The following is a 12,534-nucleotide window of genomic DNA, read 5'->3' as shown; positions in this document are numbered from 1 at the left end:
GTAACAGTCAGTTGAATGAATGAACAGTCCTTGCAGGCTTGCAGCTGCACAAAGTCCACAGTATAAATCCAGCGTTGACAGTGAAGGTCTTGAAAAGTCTTGAGAATGACTACTGCTGGAGTTTATAGTAACACACAAGAGACACGATCCCAAAAGTCTGACTGGAAGCTGTGCACGTCCCTTTTATAAAGGCATATAAGAACAATCTAGAACTTTTATTGACATGCTAATTACTGTTCTAAAATTATCTCCCTTACACAACTAATCAACTTTCCAGAACATTCCAAACATGACTAATTGAATTCAAGGTTGTGAGGTCATCAGGGCAGTGACCTTGAGAATGTTCTAGACTAATTGAACTCAGGTCATGATGAGTGTGGGGGAAATGACCTACATAACACACCCCTCTTCAAAAAAGAAAATTTTTCAATGAAAAATCTTTCTTTTACAAATGTAATCTTAAAAGTGTGAACAACAATAAGTTCTAAATACGAGAGAGACAGTCTGCAATTAAATTGTCTCTGCCTTTGATATGTCTAATATCAAGATTAAACTCCTGTAACATTAAACTCCATCTTAGCAATCTCTGATTTTTGCCTTTAAATTTCTGCAGAAAAACAAGAGGGTTGTGATCAATATAAACCACTATTGGCTGATTTGAAGAAGTAACATAAACTTCAAAATGCTGTAAAGCTAATATCAAAGATAAACACTCTTTTTCAATTGTAGAGTAGTTTCTCTGGGATTTGTTAAATTTGCGTGAAAAATAGCAAACAGGATGATCTACCCCATGACTATCCTCTTGCAATAAAACAGCACCAGCAGCCGTATCACTAGCATCTACAGCTAATTTGAATGGCAAAGTGAAATCTGGTGCAGACAACACTGGGGCACTTTGCAGTATGGCTTTAAGTGTATCAAATGCCTGTTGGCATTGCTCTGACCAAACAAACTTTACTTTCTTTTTAAGTAAGTTAGTCAAAGGCTCAGTAATTGTGGAGAAATTTGGACAGAATTTTCTGTAGTAACCAGCCATACCGAGAAAGCGCATCAGTTGTCGTTTGCAGTTTGGTATGGGAAAACTTGAAATGGCACTGATTTTGGCATCAACAGGTTTTACCTCACCCTGTCCTACAGTATGTCGAGGTAAGTTACCCTCGCCCAACCAACTCAGATTTGGCAAGGTTGACAGTTAACATTGCTTTGCTCAGTCTCTCAAAGAACTTCCGCATGAGCTTGATGTGTTCCTCCCAGGTGTCACTATACAGACGACGTCGTCAACGTAAGCTGCACATCCGTCTAGCCCGGATATGACGTCGTTGATCATCCGTTGGAACGTTGCCGGAGAGTTCTTCATTCCGAATGGCATCACCTTGTACTGGAACAATCCGTCTGGTGTAACAAAAGCGGATATTTCACGAGCACGATCCGTCAGAGGGACTTGCCAAAATCCCTTCAGTAGGTCAAATTTCGTCACATACTTGGCTTTTCCCACTCGGTCGATGCAGTCATCAATCCTCGGGATTGGGAAAGTGTCTGTCTTTGTTAAAGTGTTGACCTTCCTAAAGTCCGTGCACATACGATAACTGTGATCTGATTTGGGAACAAGTATGCACGGCGAACTCCAGTTACTTTTACTGGGTTCAATAAAGTCATTGTCCAGCAGGTATTTGACTTCTTCCTGGAGATATTTTGCTTTTGTTGGATTCAGTCTGTATGGATGTTGTTTTACAGGCTTACTGTCCCCAACATCAACGTCGTGATAGATGACGTTTGTCCTCGTTGGAACATCTTGAAACAGGTGTTTATATTCGTGGAGCAGTTCTTTCACCTGTTGTTGTTGTTCTGGCTGGAGGTGTGCCAACTTTGTAGACTCCAGCTTCTCCAGGATTTCTGAGTTCTGAAGCTTGACCGAGCCCAGCTTTGAGTTTAGAGTATTTTCACTCAAGTCAGTTTCAGTATCACTATCTTCATAATGGCTTGAACTGACTGCACTGACAGGCTGAGTTATAGTAGGATTATCCCTATCCAAATATGGCTTAAGCATATTTATGTGACATAGCTGTTTTTGTTTTCGCCTGTCAGGTGTTATTATGATGTAATTTAAATCACTCAATTTCTTATCGATTAGATATGGCCCAAAGTAACGAGCATGGAGTGGTTTGCCAGGAATTGGAAGTAGAACAAGAACTTTTTGACCTGGTTCAAACTTCCGTTTTGAGGTGCTTTTATCATATTTGATTTTCATTGACTGCTGAGATGACTCAAGATTTTCTCTGGCTAATTCACATGCTTTAGAGAGTTTTGTACGAAAATCTGACACATATTGCAAAATATTCAGACAATCATCATCGTCTGATAGGAATTTCTCTTTAACGAGCTTAAGTGGGCCACGGACTGTATGTCCAAATACAAGCTCAAATGGGCTAAAACGAAGAGACTCTTGAATTGACTCTCTAACAGCAAGAGCAGAAAATGAATTCCTTCATCCCACTGCTTCTCTGTGTCAAAACAGTAGGTCCTAATCATGTTTTTCAAAGTTTGATGAAATCGCTCAAGAGCACCCTGACTTTCTGGATGATAGGCGGATGACCTATACTGTTTAATGCCTAGCTGATCCATTACTTGTTGAAAAATACCAGACATAAAGTTGGAGCCTTGATCGGACTGGACACATTTAGGGAGGCCGAATAAAGTGAAAAATTTGACTAAAGCTTTCACTATAGTCTTTGTCTTTATATTTCTCAGTGGTATGGCTTCTGGGAACCGAGTTGATGTACACATTATTGTCAGCATGTACTCATTTCCTGATCTTGTTTTTGGTAGGGGCCCAACACAGTCTATTAGTATCCTACTAAATGGTTCTTGAAATGCAGGAATTGGCTGTAAAGGGGCCTTTGGAATGGTCTGATTCGGCTTTCCTACCATTTGACATGTGTGACAAGTTTTACAGAAATGTGCTACGTCCTGCCTGAGATTAGGCCAATAAAAGTGACTGAGAATTTTGTGATAAGTTTTCCTGACCCCTAAGTGACCAGCCCAGGGGGTTTCATGGGCTAGGCGCAATATTTCAGCACGATAGGGCTTTGGAACAACAATTTGATGTTTTATAGCCCAATCGTCATCAACCAAAACATCTGGAGGTCTCCATTTACGCATGAGAATACCAGATTTTGTATAATAGGAAACAGAGCTATCTGAAGTTTTACCTTCATCATCTACCCTGTCAAACAAAGACAAAATATCTGGGTCTTTGTGTTGTTCTGCAATGAGATTTGATCTAGAAAATGTCTGACTTTGGTCAGCAGAAGTTTTACTGGAAGTTTCAAATCCACGAGGGATAACGGAATGATCCGTGTCAAACACCTGACTGAGAAAGGTGTCATTTAAGTCAACATCTGTGACATTATTTTTGAGAGTATTTTGATTCTCGGAAGTTTTCTTTGACATGGCTCGAGTAATGGCACATGAAGGAAATAAATCGGGTATCTCTTGTTCAATTGGCTCTGGATCCTGATCTAAACTAGGATTATCAGTCACAAGTGGATTAGTAATGACCTTGTCCCCAGCAAGGTCGTTTCCAAGAAGAAGGTGAATCCCTTCAAAAGGCAAAAAAGGCCTAATACCTAAAGCCACAGGTCCAGAAACAAAGTCCGAAGACAAATAGACATTATGGAGAGGAACAGGAATGTAGTCATTACAATCTACCCCCTTAATAAGAACTTTAGAACCTGAAAATGACTTTTCAGAAAACGACAGGGTATCTGCCAACAAAAGAGACTGGGAAGCCCCGGTATCTCTTAAAATTTTGACAGGGGTAGCGGAAGAGAAATCACTAGAAAGTGATATAAAACCATTATGAATAAATGGCTCGAAAATACCCATAATGCTATCTTGAGAAGAATTGACCTTGACCTCATTAATTGGGGATGAGAGGGGTTTAACCTCAGAAAATGTGTTGCACACATTATTAGACTCTAATTGAGTTGATGAAGAAATAAAGCCGGTTGGCTTAGATCCACTTTGACCACTTTGACCTTCACGTTTTCTTTTCAATTTGAAACACTCTGACATTAAATGGCCGTCTTTCTTACAATAATTACAAGAAAGTGTACCGAACTGTTTGTCAGAAGGAGATTGAGACTTGGGATCTGATGATGTGGGAGTGTTACTTGAATTTTGTGAACTGTTGTCATTTGATTTTCTACTCTCCTTTGAAAAATTCTTGGATGAAAAGGAGGAGTTAAATTTACCTGCATTGTTTCTGTATGAAAAGGACTGGGATGGTTTGCTGAGAAATGAAGATTTGTGGGTCAATGAATAATCATCGGCCAAACGTGCAGCAACCTCCAATGTATCTGCCTTTTGTTCATTGATAAATGTCTTGATGTCACTCCGGATGCACCTTTTAAATTCCTCAATCAAAACAAGCTGTCGTAATTTGTCATAATTCTGACTGACCTTTTCAGAAGAACACCAGCGATCAAACAGTTGTTCTTTTGTTCGAGCAAATTCAACATAAGTTTGATCCTTCACCTTCTCACAATCCCTAAATTTCTGACGGTAAGCTTCAGGCACCAACTCATAGCCCTTGAGAATTAATTCCTTCACAGAATCATAATTTGAAGCCTGCTCTACTGACAACTGAATGTAAATTTCTCTGGCTTTACCCACCAAAGCACTCTGCAAAAGCATAGACCAGGACTCCTTAGGCCAATTCAGACTCTGAGCAATTTTCTCAAAATGAAGGAAATATTTATCAACATCCTTTTCTTGGAAAGGGGGAACTAACCTGAAATGCTTAGTGATGTCAAACTTGTCTGAAGGGAAGAATTTTCCTGATTGTCCAAGCTCTAAACGTCTCATTTCTAACTGTAGTCGATGTTCTTCCAATTCTCTCTCCTTTTCTCTCTGTCTTTCTTCCATTTGTAATTCTTTGTCTTTCATTTGTAATTCTTTGTCTTTCATTTGTAATTTTTCCTGCCTTTCCCTTTCTTCCATTTGCAATTTTTCCTTTTCTAATTCCAATTTCTTAAGCTCCAAATCTGCCTGTATTTCTAATTCTAATTTTTTGAGTTCGAAGGAAGACTCAGGCTCATAATCTTTTAAGGCAGACTCCTCAAAATGGCCAGAATTAACTAAATGTTTTGCAATCTTGAACTGAATTTCTCGCTTGCGCATAGATCTTTTGACATCTACTTTAAGGAAATTTGCCAGTGCTATGAGGTTGTCTTTTCTGAGGGAATTAAATGTGTCCTGATCAAGGTCATCCATAAATTCGTCTGGCTTGAATTCCGCCATGATTGAATTTCGCTGAGTTCACAGTGTAAAGTAGTTTTGAAAAGGTAGGCAAAATGTTGTCAAACGGCTCAAAATATTCGTATCCCGGACAAGCCCCAATTTTGTTACGTGCAGAGAAAACGAACAAAAGGGTGAACTCAGCAGTTAACGTTTAAACAAAATTTATTACGAAAAAAAAACTAATTGCTAAGTCAGGGATAGAGTACAAGCTTTAAAAGTGTACAGACTACTTATCTCAGCTGGGACGGCAAAGCTCCAGTCTCAGAGTTGTAACAGTCAGTTGAATGAATGAACAGTCCTTGCAGGCTTGCAGCTGCACAAAGTCCACAGTATAAATCCAGCGTTGACAGTGAAGGTCTTGAAAAGTCTTGAGAATGACTACTGCTGGAGTTTATAGTAACACACAAGAGACACGATCCCAAAAGTCTGACTGGAAGCTGTGCACGTCCCTTTTATAAAGGCATATAAGAACAATCTAGAACTTTTATTGACATGCTAATTACTGTTCTAAAATTATCTCCCTTACACAACTAATCAACTTTCCAGAACATTCCAAACATGACTAATTGAATTCAAGGTTGTGAGGTCATCAAGGGCAGTGACCTTGAGAATGTTCTAGACTAATTGAACTCAGGTCATGATGAGTGTGGGGGAAATGACCTACATAACATATATATATATATATATATATATCCACAAGCTAAAAATGCCTCTCTATATAGCAGTGATTTTACGCGAAAAGACACATTACGTGTATACATATTTCTTAAACACAGCCATATCTCACATTTGTTTTGGTCTTCAAGTTGACATTATCACCGTTATGTGTTATGATACCACTCTTCACCCTCCACTCGTACCGGCAGCTAGCAGATGTTAACCGAAGCGAGGTGATTGGCTCCATGGTGTAGCGTCAAGTTCCAGAGCGGAAGGAAGTCTGATTGTCTGTTTTCTTCCCGTCACGGATTTTCAATAAACCCGAGGGGATTTCAGGTCAAGGTGGAGGAATGCGTTGAACTCCACTGAAATATGGATATTGGTAGATGTAATATCGTTATCAGACATAAGCGATAAGCTATAAATACGTGAACTGAACAGTGACTAAATATCACGTCAATACAATACATGAACTGTGACTAAATATCACGCCAAAAGATAATCTCAAAAGATAATCACATCGAGTCACGTGATTGTTTCGCCGTGAACCCTAACTGCCAGGCTGTACAGTGCACTATGACATAACTATCAAATAGTGTCCTCACTCTATCCTATGTTCTCAAATCAAAACACATCTCGACTGTCATCAAAGTTCGTCAGCTGGAAAACCTAAAATGAGCAAAGACGAGTCAAGATACGTGTCCAATATAAAATCAAATTTAGTTTCATAGGGTATTTACGTTACAAGAGAGCAAACTATATTGTGATCTCTCTCTCTCTCTCTCTCTCTCTCTCTCTCTCTCTCTCATTGATTAATCACGTCACGCGGACGACTCGTACATTGTCACTGAATGGCAGAAAAGGCAATTTAATTGTCACCATATGAACATCTGGATTGCACGACTGACACTGCACCGTGACTGCCGGTAATTCCAATAATGCTGTATTTTCGCAGAATGAGAGAGACGTACTAGAAAAGTAGCAACAGGGGAGAAAAATATGTAGCTTTGAGAGTAAAACAAAAACACCAAACCGGAATAAGGAAACTTGTAGTGTTTATTAAAAGAACAAATACTATTCAATGCAAGAATAAAGACGATTTTAATGACATAGCTGGAACACCTGGTTACATAGGCACATGAGGAAAGGTCACCTTGGAACATCAATATGTGAAATAGCCGCTCTTTTGTCGTCAACAAAATCAAACGAAACCGCCACCGGTGCACAGCGGCAGTTCCATCACACCTTACCGGTATATCTGAGTAAAGGTTTAACCCAGTACCCTCTCCCACGTCCCGGCCCGGTCACATTACAGGGTCAAAAGCACGGTCCCTCCAGAGAGGGACCGTGTCCAAAGGCAGATGTGCGCTGTCGATGTCGTCACTGCAACTTTATGAATGTTCACGCACAGCTTATTTTCCAAACTGAAAGGAATCTCTGTCCAACTCGACGAAGTACAACAAAAACATAGCTCTGCACGGCAAGGCCTTATGTTACCGGGTACGCATCCTACCACTTACGAGTGGTGGAAGGCGTAGCCCGTATAATCTGCAACCCAGCCATGTAGAGCTGAAAAATTTACTGCAATGTAAATTCCTCAAGGTCAACAAAAGGGCTGCTTTGAGCTATTTGATGCCTAAATGGTGATACGGACCTGACAAGTTCCCAAACGCAAGCTTTCCACGTGTGCCGTCAGCATAAACAGTATAGAGATCTTTTTTCTGCATTTTTTTATGGAAGAGGTCATTTTTCTGATATTTCTGTATGTCGTATCCCTCACGCCACGCGACTCTACGTAATAACTCGGATGACGTAATTGGGCGGGCAGACTTTGTCCTGGGTCACGTGGCCTTTCTTATCAAAAGCCCTGAAGCCATACATGGGTAGTGCGTCGACCGCGTCCCTGATATATGCAGGAAGGCGCCCTGCTGTACATGCAATACTAGGGTAGGAACTTGGGGATCTCTACAACAACAAAGGATGATGACATACTGTTAACGGGAATTTCCCCACGCTAAACTTCTACGAGAAGTTATTGATAGCGAACACTTCCTCTTGCAACTAGTTGGCGTCGCGTCGGGGAAAATACTGGGTTTTCCGCAGAACTCCATATTCGGTCTCAAGGCCACACACTCACTAAATCGAGAGCGCGAATCGGATAACACGTTTCGTTTTGCTCTGTGTCCGGGTAAACAAAAAAATTCAGCGTCACTACATGATTTTGCGTCAGTAAAGAAGGTCGCAGTGTCAGTATTTTGAGTCAAACATCACAAGAGTGATATTCGCGATTCAAAATCGCCTACCTTGCTACCAAACCCAATATCGTACTCAGTTCGAGTGTGGGAAAGCTAGTTTCTGTGGTCCGTGACGTGACACCCAATACTGGCGCCTATTATTTGACATACTTCGGAAATCGGTTCAGTTTTTCCATCCTTGACCCGCACCTTCGCCAAAATGTATGTGGCCTTGCATTTGACAACATACAATATCTTTGCAACGAAATTCAAGTTTTTGTTCTGAACTCGGGAGAGCGGTAGTTCAAGGTATTGTAAGAGCCTTGGTCAGGAAAGCCGGACAGTCCTGTGGGTTTCTTCACGGGAAAGTTATTAGGCCTAGTACTCGGCAAAAGTTTCTGTTGTTATTGACCACGACATACCATATGGTGGTAAACTGCGCGATAAGGAAGCCACACACATAGCCGTCATCAGCAAAATTTAGCATTACTGGGAAATGGGATTGATGACTCATGCCGCCACACAACTCCGACTCTGCTATTTCAACACGTTCTATCGTCGTGACTTTAGGTCAAGGGCACAAAAAAACCCACTGCATTCCTGGGTGTCAGTGGAATGCATGAGGTATTTATAAATCAGAGATTCGTACCATGCAAGGGGTGGCTTGTTTCACAGGCGTTTGGCCTGACGCCAGACGGCTGAATTAATCTGTACATTTCAACAACTCAGCATTCACATGCACATGACCCCTATTGTACTGTTACGTCACTCCCACACACACGCACAGTGTAAAGTACATAATAAACAAAAGATGCAGAATTCATGCGGATATTAATTTCACTCCGCAAACTACGGAGTCTTTTAATATTTAAAACTTTATAGAATCGATCTCAAGTTTTCCAGTAAAATTGAGGTATGGAAAACCCACATAATAAATATCTTTCTCTCTGTACAATAGTTCATCGTCAAGCTAAACTAAAATGTTCCTGTACATGGAAAAAATTACCCTTTTTACATTGCACATTATCTGTGCTTGTAACTGAGAAGTCCCGTACTTTCTGTTAGCGATGATATTTTTGCAATAACAGAAGTTCCTAGCCTGCCGACAACAACGGGCTTATTTTCAAAATTTATCGGGCAAGACCATTAAAAATCGCCTTTAACACGGACAAGCAAGGTTGGCTAAACGACAAACACAAAGAAGTTGATAGTGCTATTACAATTCAACTTGAAAACTGGGATTGTGGTATTTGTACATTTCATAGCCAATTTGGAATGCGAATTTCAATGATCAAAACAACTGATTTCGTCTAGCAATGAAGCATACAAACTTGACCTCAATCAAATGATTATAAATGATAACCGAAAGGTCGTCATGGCAAAGCGGACCTGGGAAAACGATGAAATAGCCATGACAACGATGCTTCGAATGAATTGTTTGGCTAAAGAAAACGTTTCCTGTCATTGAAAACTTCACATTCTCTCAAGACTTATGAGTCCAGTGTCCACGAGGGCGGAGGCCCACACGACTATGCGTCACTTCCGCTATTGTTTAAGCGAAGCCTTGTACGCTTCCTGGATGCCACGCAATAGAACTCTATTCAGATCTTTCCTTTTTTCTCTAACTTCGGTAATTCCGTTCTGATCTTTCTCTTTTCTCCAATTTTCGATATGTGGAGTTTATGAGAACGTCATGATATGTCCTCAAGTTCACATTGGCACACAATCGAGTTCGTGGCAGTGATTGTAGGAGGAAGTACGCCTCAATAGTAACTTACGCCGGTTTTGTTACTATCATTTTAACAGTAGTTCTCGGAGAAGTTCAATCGTCAAGGGTGACCCAATCTCGCAATTTTGTCTTTTTAGAAAGCTTCGATCGGACGTGCCCAATTCTCTATACGCCCCACGGACAAGCACTGTAAATGGCTCGATGTGTTGACCTGGGTGGAGTTACCGTGAGTCAGGCACGATACGACCCTTTGGTTCCGGGTGGACCCGGCTTCTGTAGACAATGAGTCAGTGTCTATATTGTTTACTCTATCCGCTAAACTCGATAAACCGGTGTTGAACCTCGAAACAAGGCTAGAAATTTGAGTCTGTTCAACGGTCACTGATTCTGCATTCTCTTCTGAATCAAACTTACACCGTTTCGGCGAGATAGATTCACATGCTTCTTCAAGTTCAGTCCGTTTGCGCTTGTTGCAACACGTCTGTGAACACACGGTCGATGGCGTCTGCTTTACCTCGCCAAGTACTCGGCGATCGCGATCGTGGCAACAACTGTCCGCCTTGTGAAGTTTGTCAGAGTCCTTATTTTCCTTATCTTCGCAGTCAAATGCACTGTCATTACTATTTTCTTTGTCATCATCGGAGTGCTCCTCACTTTCATTGTCTATCTCCTGATCGGTCTTTCGCGCCGTTTCCGGCTCATGGTCTGCTGTGTCATCGTCATTGTTTTCGGAGTCACTCCATGCCGGCTTCTCCGTTTCATCATCTTCCTCGGTACAATCTAAGTCCATATCCCGATCCTCTTGTTCACTTGGCTCATGAAGTCGCTGTATTCCATACATCTGTTCATAAATTGCTGTTCTTGCGTTGTGGATAACGTAAGATACAAGTAAATTTTTACGCAGGTTCAGTCCACCACGTTGTTTACGATACGTAGCGATCTTGCCGAACGACACGCTGATCAGCCTTTGTGCGTCAACAGCCATTTTCCTCTTTAAGTTGTAACTCGGCAGCTATGAGATCCGGTAGGTAGGTAGACTACAGCTATCCGCACCTTTTCGGACAGGAGTTTCGGATGAGAATGAGTGTTTTGGTCAGATACACGCCAAAATAGGGACAGAGGTTTCCTTGCGTAAGCACCTTGAATGGCGTGTTCGAAATAAAATGCAGTCGTAACGGATTTTACCTTTGAGGGAACGTGACGTCACTCCTATATAAAGCAGCCAATCACATTCAAGCAACGAGGTGAGCGTGCCTAATTTACATACATAATCATAGGAATAGTATGTTTCCCGCCTGCGTCAGTGGAGATATCCAATCACGTGGCGTGACACAACTATGCCCACGTCATCGAAGAGATACACACAGTTACTGTGCACGTGAATACGTCACGACTCAAATAAATAGTAAACAGTGTTGTCAAGGCGAGGGAACAAAAGATTTCTGCACGTTTCCTTGCCGGGGTCGCATGATTCATTGTTACTGGCGAGTGGAGCGACCTTCCGTCTCATGCTTCTGGGAACGGAGAACACATACTCTGCATACTTTTGCCAAATATGGAAGGGAGTTGAAGGCGGGCCATCGGAGGCTTACGCCAGAGTGGGCAATTCGACCATGGCGCGAAAATCCAACATGGTTACAAAAGGAACAGTCACCCATGAGGGGTAAAAACGTAACATGCTTTATTTATGACCCGGTGTAATGGGCATGCAGATATGATGTAACGCAAGTAAGTTGAAGTCATTGGCAGAAAGCTTTGGTGCCATCAAAATTAACCTTCAAAGTTCATAAGTCAGCTATACAGAAACTCATACTTGTTATAGTACTGTACATGCAGAAAATTGACTCCCCAATCACCCCCCAAAAAAACAAACAAAAAACCAAACAAACAAACAAACAAAAACAATTAAAATTGCTCCCGGTCAAACGTGTTACACTTACAGTAATATAGAACTATTCTCCATATCTCTCATCGGCCTTTACGTTAAATTTTGAATACATTAAACGCAAGAAAGGAGGATAAAAAGACATGAAGGTTTTATATACTTGATCGTATAACCTCGCTCGTTTCGACGACCTTGGATCGCGCATAGCACGTCTTTGATTATACAAGGCTACCGACTGCGTACACGAGGCCGTTCTCATAACATCGCTCGCTGAAAGGCGGTCACGTTCCTATGTTCCGTGACCGAAGCCTTCCTGCCTTGCCGCCAGACGCAAAAAATTGCAGCCGCCGGTGTTAATTTTAACCGTGACCATTTTCTTGGTTTCCTCCATAGGTGGCTAGGTCACATCATGGACAGCATCATCTACTACCTCCATGGTCACATTCAGCAACTGGGTGGGGTGGAGTGTCCGAGTGAGGGAAATTTGAAGAGCCGCCGCGCAGTAACGGCGGCGCGGCGTATAACGGCAAAGCAACCGTCAGGGTGGTCCTACAGCGGAGAAAATATCTATACTTTATAAATAGACTCATTTCTATTTTTGCTGGTGACATTTCACTTCAATGCTGGCAACATCATTGACCTCACATGGCTGACTGCGTTTTTTTGTCCTCTGAACATCAATATTTTGAAAGATGCAAATCAAATCATTTGCAGAACGTTGACCAATC

The 12,534-nt window shown here is 41.5% G+C and overlaps 1 protein-coding gene across 1 annotated transcript; it reads right to left on the bottom strand.

Moving 5' to 3' along the window:
- Nucleotides 1-10,054: 10,054 nt before the first annotated feature.
- Nucleotides 10,055-10,906, bottom strand: LOC139114978 (immediate early response gene 5-like protein). Its single transcript, XM_070676888.1, has one exon. It carries the CDS (start codon nucleotides 10,904-10,906, stop codon nucleotides 10,055-10,057), a length of 852 nt encoding a protein of 283 aa, XP_070532989.1.
- Nucleotides 10,907-12,534: the final 1,628 nt, after the last annotated feature.

Source organism: Ptychodera flava, chromosome 16, assembly GCF_041260155.1.
Source record: "Ptychodera flava strain L36383 chromosome 16, AS_Pfla_20210202, whole genome shotgun sequence".
In the NCBI taxonomy this organism is placed as follows: domain Eukaryota; kingdom Metazoa; phylum Hemichordata; class Enteropneusta; family Ptychoderidae; genus Ptychodera; species Ptychodera flava.
The sequence above is the reverse complement of the archived record's forward strand: the minus strand, read 5'-3'. Positions and strand labels throughout refer to the sequence as shown.